Source organism: Micropterus salmoides, unplaced genomic scaffold, assembly GCF_014851395.1.
Source record: "Micropterus salmoides isolate LMB-PRFRI ecotype aquatic unplaced genomic scaffold, ASM1485139v1 Ms_hic_scaffold_22, whole genome shotgun sequence".
Taxonomy (NCBI): domain Eukaryota; kingdom Metazoa; phylum Chordata; class Actinopteri; order Centrarchiformes; family Centrarchidae; genus Micropterus; species Micropterus salmoides.
In genome coordinates this window covers 14,940,298-14,953,411 of record NW_024041373.1, presented here as the reverse complement: position 1 = coordinate 14,953,411, position 13,114 = coordinate 14,940,298, and the positions used below count along the sequence as shown (strand labels likewise).

Sequence of the window (13,114 nt, the reverse complement as noted above, 5' to 3'; positions counted from 1 at the left end):
TCTGTGCCCGGTCTGATTTGATCACATCTATTTCTAATCTCTAGTCTGTAGCCTTCTATATTTCTGTGTTAATAGAGTGGTAGATAGTTTTGTTTGTGGGCTGTCTTTGTTGCGGTGCTGGCACTCAGTGAGAGCTGTGGAAAACAAGCTGACCAAGTTGACCTTTGTCTGAAAATATTCAGAGACACTGTGTTGTTTATTCTTGCATTTTATTACATTCTGGTCAGTGTGGCAGCTAAAGTCTCATGCCAAACTTTGGATGAACAAAGAGAAAGGTTTTGGTTCTTTTTCAGGAGCTTAGATTTGAGCAATTGATCTGTTAGCAAGCTATGATCCCCCCAATCTTAGTCGAAATATTAGAACTGTTATCTTTATATTAATTTCTTTATATGATGTCTGCTCTAATTTAGTAAAGAACCAGATGCTTTTATAGACTATAGCTAAATTTCCCATTAGTACTGATTTATAGTGCACCATATAGCTATGATAATATGTACTGTCTTTCATTGTTCCATATATGAACTGGAATGTCTTTCCCCGGGATCTGGACTGAAGAATTATTGTGAGCTATCTGGAAAGATGACAGGATAACCAAATTATTTGTGTAAAGCTATGACTTAATCCGTACTTTGTTTACAGTTTGAGGCCAGGAGCTTGGGACTTTTCCAACACTGTGACGAAAATTTCAACGAGGTTAAGCTCAGATTGCAACACCGCTTCAACAACAATATTCAGCTCTGTTCTCAGCAGTTTTGTTGACACATCTGTCAGTTCTACAGACTTTTCCAAAACAGGTTCCATAGACGTTTGACCTTTGTTGATCTTTTGATGCTGCAGTTGTTATGATTATATGTTCTTCTTGTCTACTGCTTACTATTCACAAAACAGTGTAGTTCTTTAAAAAAGGTACAAAACATTTGCAGCTTTAAACCGGTCTGAAATGTGCTGATCTGGTATTTTTATTGATAACATTTGTTGCTTTAGAAGATCCAGAAGAAAAATCTCCTCCACAATGAGTAACAGTCTTTTCAAATCTCTAATTAACAGGTGTTACATCTGTTTTTGTTATTATTTTACTAGCCATGGTACTGTAAAACTAGTCCCAGTGAATGCCTGTGGATTTAAAGATCGAGCCATTACTTTTTCTCATTTCACGTCGCTAAATATTCGGTTGGTTTTGTCCCAAATAATGCCTCTACAGGAGTAGTTTTCCTTTTATACATGAAACCTTTACTGTTGCTTGTTAAAAACACTCCAAGTAAAACTTTTGTAATTCCTAACAAAAGCTACTTTCACTCTGCGTTTTTTTCCGGGAGTATTGCACTGTGCTGGAGCCGGAGAGGGGGTCCAATTTGATCCGCCTCTGAGCCGGGAACATTGGCAGTAACAGAGACGAAATGATGTTGGTTTATGCCGGTGTTGTATTGAAACGTAACGGTCTTTTTCTACGCCTCTGGTTGCGGTAAAGCCAGACCGCTATGTGAAAACACACAGGTTTGTGGGATTATGCCACAAACATGTGTTCAGTATGAATAAGCAAATGCGGCATATTGGCAGATATTCTTTCTGCGTTTATTGTGGGATCTCTGAAACCTAGACTGTATATAAAAGGTATTTACCCGCCAATGTGGCAGGAAGCCGTCCAACATTTAGCCACCAAACGGAAAATCTACCCGCATTTGGCACTTGGCGGGTGTTAATTTCCACCCCTGGTTACAGTCTACTATGGGTCAGTATTGTTTCCCTTGTATGACATCACTGGGTTATAAAATGTGCAAACATAATTTTCCACCATTATGATGATAATGTTGTTCTGCAGATCCAAGTGATGTGAAGTCAAAGAATGCCCTTCGAGGCTGGATTCTTAGCATTTAGTATTTACACCCATGAAGTTAGCATTCAAATTTTGCTGCTGTCTACAAAAAAGTAAATAACAAATATTTAGTGAAGCAGGTACATTCTATCACTTCATCAAAATGTTACAACCAAGTTACTAGACAGTAATCATTGTGTTTGAGTTTTGCCTTAAACTATCTTTGAATGAGAGGTTGAAAGGTTTGAGTAGCACTTGAAGTGATAATATTTTTTCTTTTAGAGTCTGTAAGATCTGGATTTTCCTGACCATGAACATCAGTTGGCTAATGAACCTTAAAACACATATACTGTGTGATTATGTTTTAGTCACTATTAGCACTTTCAAACTCCCTAATTTCCTCTCAGTTAACTGTTGAATGTAGGGGATTTGGGAAAATGTTTGGTAATATAGCTAAACCAACCAATACTTTAACAGTATTGTGTGGTCCTAATGTTGTAGTGTTGTTGATAGTATTCTTCTCTGAGTTCTCATACTTTCTTTCTTACTTTCTTATGTTTTATACTAATCATGAGTGAGTGAGTCATTTGATTGAAGACATAAATTATAGTTGGATTTTAAGACTCACGCATCAAATGTGGTTTTTTTCTACTGCAGTATAAAAAAGGATTAAATGTGTTCAATAACACCTGAAACATGAACTGGAGTGTGTGGTTGTTGCTCTCTTGTTTTCCTCTCTCTTCTTGGAGACGCTTTCTATCTGCCCACAGGGTGATGTTCCTCAGGACTTTGGCTCTAACTACCAATAAATCCTTCTCCCATCACCCTCTCTTAACATCATCTCTCATTATCATCTCTCTGTGTCTACATCGACACACACGCACACACACAGTATCTCCACAGATGGATGTCTGTGTTGTTCAGTCTCAGTCTTAAATCTCAGGGCTTCCAATTCCTCTCTTATGCAATCCCACATCTTAATAAGTCAGTACACTTAACTGTAATTGAAAATGTCGGTTCCTGTTCATCATAGCGGTTGATGTATTGTGTATTGAAGCCAATGGAAATTCTACTTAGTGGTTTGGATTTTAAAGCTGTAGTCCATAAAGAGCCACCGCAGCTTTGATGCTTGTGTTCCATTTGTGATTTTTTTTCACTTTTTGTTGTTGTTGTTATACAGTTAAAATGTCATTGACCTACCTGGCAGTGTAATATGTTATTAGAGTATGTCATAGGATATTGTTTACCAAGGTGATGTAGGTAGATGGCACTAGGATTTTCAACTGCACATGACCTAATGAAACTGGACAATATTTATTAATAACATGGGATATGGACAGTGCCTTATTAGTGGGGAGACACTATTGGAAATTATGTTTGGTGAATAGATTATAAAGCTTTTTTGACTTGGCTTAAATTCGCCCTTTTTGGTGTTTCATGACTGTCAATATGGAGGAGGATATAATAACATTAAATGATATATAGTTTTAATTCACATTTTAACTTGAAATTTGTATTCATTTTGATTTTAAGTGATACAAGATCAAACTCTGTAGAGGTTAAGCAGGTGGATGGATGGATGGAGAATCACAACGAAGCTTGTACATTTCAGTTTATTTTTTACCATCTGTAATGTAATAACAATAATGTTTGTTGCTCACTTTGTAAAGAGTGTTTCTCTCACAGAATCTTATGTCACATTTCCATTACAGTTATTACATGGATGGCAGAGTGAACAAAGTGGAGGACTTCCTAAAAACTCGTCTGTTGGACACACTGACAGAACAGATCGCTAAAGTCACTGAGGTACTTAAGTTTCCCTCAAAGTCCTGGAATTAAAATCATCTCAGTTTATATATGATGTATGTGTGGCTGCTCAATTCATACCCTAGGTGACTTCTAGATCTGTACTGTAGATATGAAATATCTGGTATATTTCAGAGGTCACATCTTAGTTCTATTCCCTGTTAAACAACGTTACCCCATTTCTGTCAATATAGACTTTCAGATGAGCCTGCGGAAGGATAAGAAGATAATCATAAAAAATATATTTGCATTTGTTTTGAGTTTGCCAAGTTACAGATCAGCCCTCAGGTAGCTTTTGTGATGACAAAGCCAAATGTGCAAACCACATAAGTGACCCTTTAAGGTAAAATGGTTGTGTCCACCATGAGGTCATGTTATGAACACTAGCTGCTGTGGCAGACTTGCTGAGTTGTAAGAGATGAACAGCGCCAAAGTGCCTCAGGGAAAAAGAACCAATCACAGAAACAAAACTTTCAGTGAAATGTAATGGGGGTGGGATTCTCCTGTGCTTTACCACTCAGCCATAGTCAGTGGGATCAGGTTGTTGTGTTTCTTAAATGTGTATGTGTACAGTGAAGAATAAATCTTGATGTTTCTGTGTCTATTTAAATATGTTGAAGTGTTTTGTTGCCACTTTGTTGACTTTCCATCAGCTTGCATGGTCACTAAAATACAGTCAGTATCAGAAAACTATTCAGTACAACAAAACATAATTCGTCAATACCTAAACAAATTACCTGATTTACACATAAAAAAAGTTTGATCCCATTGTAATGGCCATTTTTAAATAAAAAATAATGCATTTATTTAAAGGACCTAGAGGTTAAATCCAAATAGAGTTTTCACAAAGTTGATTTCAGCGTGGTTTTTGTTGATACAGGTTGTGAAGACACATACTCCTGGTAAGAAGGTGTGGCTGGGTGGACTGGGGCCGGCATGGGCAGGAGGCATCAGCAATCTCTCTGACACATACGCTGCTGGCTTTCTGTAAGTTCTGTCATCATACTGTAGCTTCTTGAGAAACCATTGTGGTGTGTTCAGTACATAATGATGCATTTATATGTGATATTAATGAACTGAATCAGCTGCAATAGATAATTTTTATATTAAAGTATTACAGATTATACAATACATTTAGTATTTTAGTGGCAAAACGTATCTCAATCAACAGCATATACTGTTGCATTCCTGGTATTTTTCTTTCTGTGTCTATGTGTTCATGTGTATTCCAGGTGGGTGAACACGCTGGGTATGGCTGCTTTGCAAGGGATTGATGTTGTCTTGCGTCACTCATTCTTTGACTACGGATACACACACCTTGTGGACCAGCACTTTAACCCTTTACCTGTAAGCATCTCAATTTCAGTTCAGCAAGGATTAGAATGGCTATTGGTTAGCATTGTTAGGGCCTTGATTCACCCTTCTTCATCATAATAACGAACACCTGACCTTAGCAGTCCTGTTACACTCTGGACCTTTTCTGTACCATACCCAGTGCCTCGGTGGCACCTCTCGCTCTTTCCCGTGGGAGCTATTAGGTGAGATGAAAGGCGTTTATTGGTGATGAGTGGTTAGACGCGGGGGCGAAATGCCATGTAACCTTAGCCTTTTGTCAGTACCTCAGGACAGTGTCACTGCTCCCCTCAACCCCCATCACAACTGTGTGCTTCTCTGTGCGGGAAGGTCGGCTGTTGAGAGATCTGCAACCTGAGATGCTGATACACAGGCATGTTAGTAAAATAGCCTGCAACACTGTGTGAAATGGAACTGCCCCATCCCAGGTTCCTCCATGGTTTGGTCTGAATCGTGCAGAGACAGAAATACAAGAAGCTTAGTCCACAACACTGTATTGATCATCTGAACTACGCTGTTGTTGTATTAAGTTGAGTCGATGAGGGGCAAAGAATTTTGACACAGATGTGTAGGATCTATACTTCTGAAGTCATTATGATATTCCTTGGTATTTTATTTCTTTAAAAAAAGGGAGACTTAATTCTTGTCTTAGTGTTAAACTGATCTCATTTGCTCGGGGGAAATGATGGAGTATGAAGGAGTGATAAAATGCTGCCATGAGCCAAGTTCGTAAAAAAGATTTATTAATTCATAAAAAAGGGTTTATATTAAGCTGAGGCAGATCAGGGGTGAGAGGCTTTCATTAAGGAGGTGTACAGTAAATCATTGTTTCTACTATGAAAAGGAAAGATTTTGGAATCAAGGCATTAATCAAACATTTGTTATTATTCAAGATTCTTCTATTCTTGCATTGGTCAGAAAAAGCTGCTAGAATGACTACTGGCAATCCCAAAATACTGTTTTAATGTTATTGGGCTCGAAATCAACTAAATCCCTCATTAGTTCTCTCTGGCAGGCATGCACTTTCCTCTGCCTCACTTCAACAAAGGATATTAAACAATCGAGATGGCTTTATTTTTCTTCCCTCTTTGTCTCCATTATTTTTGTGGGACTGATGGTCTCCTGCTAGGATCACAATGCTTTTAACATGGCTGGATGTCTAAAGGCTGCAACGGCCTACCTGCTGAGAGAATTCACTGCAGGGCCAACCTGTCCTCTGCATTGGAAATTTATGACTTGGCCCTTTCCCCTATAGGATGACTCCCACATTGGTGGAATCCAGTCCAAGCCTTCTGCCCGCTGAATGACTCAACCCCTTCACCTTTTTCCGCACTTATGCCCTTTCTTTTTTCTTACGTGCTCTTCTGTCCCAATCGTCCCCTCGTCGTCTTTTTCGTCGTGTTTTGTTTTGTTCATACTCTACATGTGTCTGTTGTCTCCCTCCAGAGGTTGTAAACCCTTAAACTAAAATGATGGTTGTTCTTGTCTGAGATTCATGCTTTGAGAAGCAGAATGGTAGTACTTAGTGTCTGGCAGTAGGCGAAGGCATATTGCTCCTGTCTGAAATAATTGCCCTTCAAATGCTCTGAGAGAGAAACTTTCTGGTGAATCAATACAGTTGTCTAACCCTCAAATAGTCAGAAAAACATATTTATTTCTCAGACACAAAGCAGGGAGATGAGGCAATAGGATAATTGTACATATGTTTACCCTTTCCGAGTTTTCTGTTAATTTTAATGGCTGTTATCTATTTAATATTTTACGAGAAACCCAATTAGAGCCTGCGGAAGATTGTTAACTTCTTCATGTACTTGGTTTAATTAAAAACACTAAAATGTTGAGCTTCCCGCTAGATGCAGTGCAATAATACAACCTCATACTTTGATCTTTGGATTCTTGGGGATTAACAGGCACGAGTAATCACGGCAGTCTGACTCTCATTTGCCCTATTTAGTTAAACACTAAAGGTTAATTGTTATTCTCCTTGTTATTGTCCTCTTATTACCTTAACTGTGCAGCTGAGGTTTGATTGGTCTCTGGAGTATGGTTTTACTTTTCTGGAGTCCTTGACATTTGTGACCGTCTTTCTCTTTATTTCTTGGTCTATATGGTATTACGGTGTCTTTCTGCCCGTCTGTCATTCTATCCAGAGAAGCATAGTTGGGGGCAGAACAAACAGGGAGACAGACACGCTATTAGATAGGAAAATGGGCAGACAGTCAGTCCGCTGATTTAGGACCTCAGCTGAAATTTTTCCTAAAAAATCCAGTATCATGTCCCGCCAATTCCTGGTCTGGTCTGTGATTTTAACACAGACGTAGTTTAAAATGTATAAATTTTTTACAAATTTAAACCCAAACTAAGAGTATAGCATGGCTTTGGCCATCTTTCACAAATAAATCTCCAGACTCATAACTGTTCTTTGTTTTATACACTGTGTATTAATCATAGATCACAATTCTGGCCATACATTCATCCACACACTCCTTTGCCTGTGGCCAACACTATACAGTTCCATACTGTGCTCTGCTTCTTCGATGCCTTGGCAGCAAATTAAGTTAAAGCCTGCATGGAAAAAAGAAGCCCTTAAATGTTGCCATATGCAGGATTGCATGGGAACTTCCTGAGGAACACATGTTGTTCTGGGTCTCTCGGAGAGGTGTTGAGTCTGTGTAGTCTATAGAGTGAGACACAGTATGGTGGACCACTCAACAATGATAACAGAAAACAGCAATTCATGATGGAGCATAATATTTTGTAAAAATGTCATATTTAAGAGCTGTCAATTCTAAACGGGTCAGCAGTTGTTAGATACAATGTGACATGTTACACGGGACAATCAGCTCCAGCTAAATGTTGGGTGTCAAAGTGCTGACACATTTGGATTTGCCATTTTGTGGAATATATCACTTTCCTCACCCTGTCACAAACTAGCTGCTTTGATGGCACGTTCTTGATTCTCACAGTTTGAAAAACTTAATCTTTTTCTACAATCACCAGGATATTTCATGGCTGAATAAACAAAATAGAGATTTTAGCAATATTTCCTTTCAATGGAATCCAGAATCCAACACTTGTAAATAAAGAGTCTCAATAAAAAAAAGATTTACCTTTACTTTTAAATACTGTGGAGTTAGCAGTGCTTTTAAACAGTTTTCCCCTTGGGTCAGATCAGGTCTTTAAAACTTCATTTCCACACCTGCGTGCTTTTACATTGTATCTTTAAACAACAACCCAGCAAATCCTGTCCTCAGCATTGTGAGGATACAATTAACCTATACTATCGCAATAATGATGCCAAATGTCTGTCTGCGTGTGTGTGTTCGAATGGTGTTGCCCTTACAGGATTACTGGTTCTCTCTGGTCTTCAAGCGTCTCGTCGGTCCAAGGGTTTTAGCTGTGCGGGTGGCTGGACTGCAGAGAAAGCCACAACCAGGACGAGTCATACGAGACAAGCTACGCATCTACGCCCACTGTACCAGCTACTACAAGTATGTGCTACAGCTGAACCACCTTGGATTAGTTTGTAACCTGCACATAAACACAGCAGGAGTGTATATTATCATTATATACTGTGATCTTGTCATTTTTTTTCATTTGAGACTGACAGATGGCAAAGCACACATCCTCTAGCCTTTCATTGATGTGTAGCTATACTTTGGGAATGTTCTTGAAGATTTAGATGGAAAACAGACTGTGGCTTTAACTTTTTCTACTCCCTGTGTTGACCTGAGACTTAATGTCTGGTGGGGAAGAACAAAATCCCTTGCCGGCCCATTCGGCATCCCATAAATAAGCAGACGGCAGACACCCGCTCATTCACAGCTCAGAGCCTATAAAACTTAACGGGTATCACTTATCAGATGTGTGGGTTCTGCCTCCCTGCCGTCAAAGAGCCGCTGAAAGGTGTGCGAGGCCTTTATCCCATCTCAGATTGGCTGGAGGGGGTATTCGAGGGGGAGGGGGAGGGACAATAAGGCGGTCTGTGCCGGGATGAGATAAAGAGTACCACCAGGGCCTGTTCAAGGTTATCATTTAACCCAGAGGCTGTCAGCACCAGGCTAGACTTACTGCCTTACTCTAGACAAGGCTCGTTTACAGGTGGAGCATCTCTTAGAAAAATAGTGGAGTGCTGCACAGATAGATGGTCGATAAATGGGCTGGAGTTGCATAACAGCCTGATGACATGCACGCAAATATTTGAAATAGTTCTCAACAAGTGTACTCAATCCCGATATGTATGGTGTATGGTGAATTTGGGAGTATACCGATGCCATGAGGTGCCGCTCAGCACCACTCAACATACCAATCATCCCTGGACTAATTATCAGACAGTGAAACACTAAAGCAATCCTTCTTCAATCCAAAGCCAGCATTTCTGCCGCTTTGTGGTTTACGCAGACAGGCCTTAAGTGGACGACGTGTCGAAGTCTTAGTGGTTTCACTATACTGTGTAAGACAGCAAAGACTATAAATGTGCTCAGGCAATCAGATGTTTGAAAAGCCTTTGCATATTAGATATTTGACTTTCACTGCCATCTTACCCCTTTTAGTGGTTTGCGTGGCATTTTTTTCACTTTCCAGCAATGCTCCAACATCAAACGGCATCAACACATGTTTATGTTCCTGGTTTGGATCTCTGAGAACCTAAAGAGCCTGAGAAAACATTATCTCTCCCTCCATCTAACCATCTGATTTATCATTCGGGGCCATGGTCCACGTTTCTCAGAAACAAGAGTCAGAAACACAGCGTTCCCATCAATAGTACAATACTATATTTCTCTTGGTAAATGTATTGAATATTGGATGTCTTGCAGGGTTAATGAAATAAATTGCTCACCCTGGGCTCAAAAGAAGAAAGATAAACATCAAATCAAAAATGAGACGAGATATTTTGGGGGTGGCAACTGCGAGAGATGTCAACCAAACCGTTCAGCCAAAGCACAGCCCTGACCCTGAACACCAAGGCCGACATGTGTTATTCACTACAGCTGTGTTGTCTTTGTCCTCATATCTGGGCCCTTATTAAATTTTATCATGTTTATCTTATCTGTCTCGCTTAGTTATTTACCTCTGGCCAGTATCCCTATCAAGTTGTGTCCCCGGCTCTTTGCTCTCAGGAGAGAGACTTAAACACTGTTGTTTGTGTAACTCAAGAAGTGTTGCCCGTTGTGTTCACACCCTACATCAGACCCCGGACCATACAGCGACAGGTTTTAATATTGGATAGTGTACAAGAGAAGCAAAACTTTTTCACCAGATAGCTTTAATAGGGATGATAAAGGCTTCGGAAATGAAATGCGGTTTATCATGGTTCATACTAAATATAGATGATATGTCTTATGCTATGATCGACTGCTTAGCAATGGAATTCCATTGTTGAGCAGGCTTTATCTTATTTTATTATTTTTCTGCAAGCCTTTTGATCTAGATTAGATCAAAGAGTTGTGGTTTGATTCTTATCCTATATGTGATTAAAATACAGTATCACAGACTTTCTTCTTTGTAGTCATCTTTAATTATAGAGAATTGTATTCAACATGGCAATGTAATATATAACGAATCCCTATTAACAGATGTGGAGAGGAGCCTCTTTTTGCTTTTTTTGTTGTGTCCTGATTGTCCTTAATGTACAGGGAAATGAATCTAATGTTGTTCATCATTTTCTTTACGGTACTAGTCATAACTATGTGAGGGGGTCCATAACAATCTACATCATCAACCTGCATCGTTCACGAAAGAAAATCAAGTTGGCAGGGACGTTACGGAACAACACTGTCCATCAGTACCTACTGCAACCCTACGGCACTGACGGACTCAGAGCCAAGTTAGTATCTCTTCCTCTGTCTCTCTGGCTCATACACATGCACACATATGCATGCACAGGGGGAATACAATGATTGTTTTCTATCTAAACAACAATGTGGTCTTCTTATAGAGTATCCCGTTCCATTTCTTCATGCAGATCAAACAAGACGAATTCACTGGTGAGAGACCCAGTTTACCAAAACAGCTGTACAAGCCTTTCACTCCCAAACACAAGCCAAAAACTTTTTCAAAGATTTTTCCTCTAATGATGAAAACCTTGGTTGAAGAAGGTTTAAAAAGTAATTATGATTATCAGAAACTTTTAAAGGGGAACAATGACTGAGCCCAGAGTTCCAGTGTGTTTGTGCCTCCGTCTCATTCTGTTTTTATGGCCTACAACAGATGTTTTATGACTTTTCATGTCCTTTCATAGTAATCCCATTTTAAGTCTAAATTCTGTTCTACTAACAATTATATTATAAGTATAACACAATTGTATGTTTCGCTCTATGTAACAAGGTAATATAATTCATATTGCCTTAAAATGTCTTAAAATTAAAGCTTTATGCTCTCAGTCTCTTCCTCTCTCCTTTTAGCCCACAGCCTGTTATTGTGACTCAGACTTTAAGCCTCAAATCCTGGAATAACAGCCTAATGACTCAGGACTGTGTGTGTGTGTGTGTGTGTGTGTGTGTGTGTGTGTGTGTGTGTGTGTGTGTGTGTGTGGGGTTGTGTGCATCTTTTGTGCTATACGATACCTATATACGCCTTAATTGAGGCTCAGGCATGATCCTTCAATAACAGCATAATGACAGAGGATGTTTTAGGTGTTAGAACAGGATTGCAAGGCACCTAATGGAGAACAACCTAACGATGGGCCTTAAGTGCTTTCCTTTACCACCGGCAGCGCAGAGAGACTTTAATGAAGAATGAAGAAACACCAGATGTCTATAAATTTGTCTGAGACTGTCTGGGACTTTTTAACACTGGCCAAGTATTGAGGTCAATGCACGTTTGATACATAACTTGTACTTATTGCGCATAATTTAATTTGCTATTATATTTGAATTTGAGATTTGCGTAAACAAACACAAACAAACCACAGGACCTAATCCCTGTATTATTGTGAACTTTACAATATAACACTAAAAAATGGTTACTAATAACAGCAGCACTTTTAAGTTGAAACGTTGTGTGTTAATGGTGTCATAAAGTACAAATACAGTATGAGGAGGAAATTTCTCTTTAGAACATGATTTATTATATTGCCTATCACAATTAACTGATTTGCTGTTAATATACTTAAATAATATCTTGTATAGATAAAGAGGAACTAGGCATTTTTAGATTTAAAAAATGTGAAAGTCACACTGAACATGACTGTCCTACTGTATTTTTTAAATTTAAATTTAAATTAATTATTGTACAATCTTCCTGTGATAATTATCTTCATGTTCAGCCCATAATCTGTTTGTAAAAGTGTGCACCTTAACTTTTTACTGTGACGTGTTATCGCTACTCTTCAATAATGTTTCATATTGTTTGAAATGTTTTGTTCAGGCAAAACTATTACTATATATTGTTGATGCTATGTCGGGAATTAAATAAATAAAGCTATTAATAGCCTTTACAAAAAGCAGACATAAAGCAACTCATTGTTTTCGCTGCGCAAATAAATACGGGAAGGTGAGACATTTGCTTCTTGTACCAGGACAAAGCTGCATGTGAGCATTTACCTAACAGTTTTAAGTTAGCAGCATTTCTCAGTTGCACTTACTGTGTATCTAGTTTGTGTTGCAATTGATCCTCCCTTCCCAGAATACAAAGGAATAGTTTTAGCTGTTTGCAAAAAGCGAACTTATTTTACTTTTACACTATGAAATGTTGTTGAATAAACAGTATTATAGCGTCTCAGGCAAAGGTATATTTTTGTAACATGAAATTATATACAAATAATAATTTTAATATGATTTGTCTTTGAAATCCTTATTTAAGATTTTTAAATTCATTTTAATAGTTTTTGTAACTCTATAACTTGTACTGCTGAAGTAGCCTATTTACTTTGCTTTAAGTCTTCAAAATATACTATTTCAATCCAAACTGTAGATAAAACTATGCAGTTGTGAAATTGCAATATTGTAACAACAGCACCCCCAAGAGTACAACTGACAGAATCATAACCCTTAAAGGCAGAAGGTGTGTGGAATGATCCAGACTTGCATATCTTTTGTTGATGAGGTAAAAAACCTTATCAACTACCTTTACTGCCTTATCTTCATTTCGCATATTTTATTACAACTACCAGATTTATGTGTCAGAAGGGGGACTGTCAAG

General features: G+C 38.5%; 1 protein-coding gene across 6 annotated transcripts in view; it reads left to right on the top strand.

Annotated features, from left to right (window-relative positions):
• Positions 1 to 13,114, top strand: part of hpse2 (heparanase 2) — a 57,302-nt gene that overhangs the window by 41,593 nt on the left and 2,595 nt on the right. Inside the window, exons 7-12 of one of the 6 annotated variants that reach the window (XM_038737979.1) lie at positions 3,526 to 3,619; positions 4,500 to 4,606; positions 4,852 to 4,966; positions 8,318 to 8,463; positions 10,653 to 10,799; positions 10,911 to 10,959. In XM_038737979.1, the coding sequence (XP_038593907.1) occupies positions 3,526 to 3,619; positions 4,500 to 4,606; positions 4,852 to 4,966; positions 8,318 to 8,463; positions 10,653 to 10,799; positions 10,911 to 10,959 (658 nt within the window). Of the gene's footprint in view, positions 1 to 3,525; positions 3,620 to 4,499; positions 4,607 to 4,851; positions 4,967 to 8,317; positions 8,464 to 9,789; positions 10,017 to 10,652; positions 10,800 to 10,910; positions 12,698 to 13,114 lie in introns of those variants that run through there. The other 5 variants (XM_038737980.1, XM_038737978.1, XM_038737977.1 and 2 more) reach the window with 5 other exon arrangements.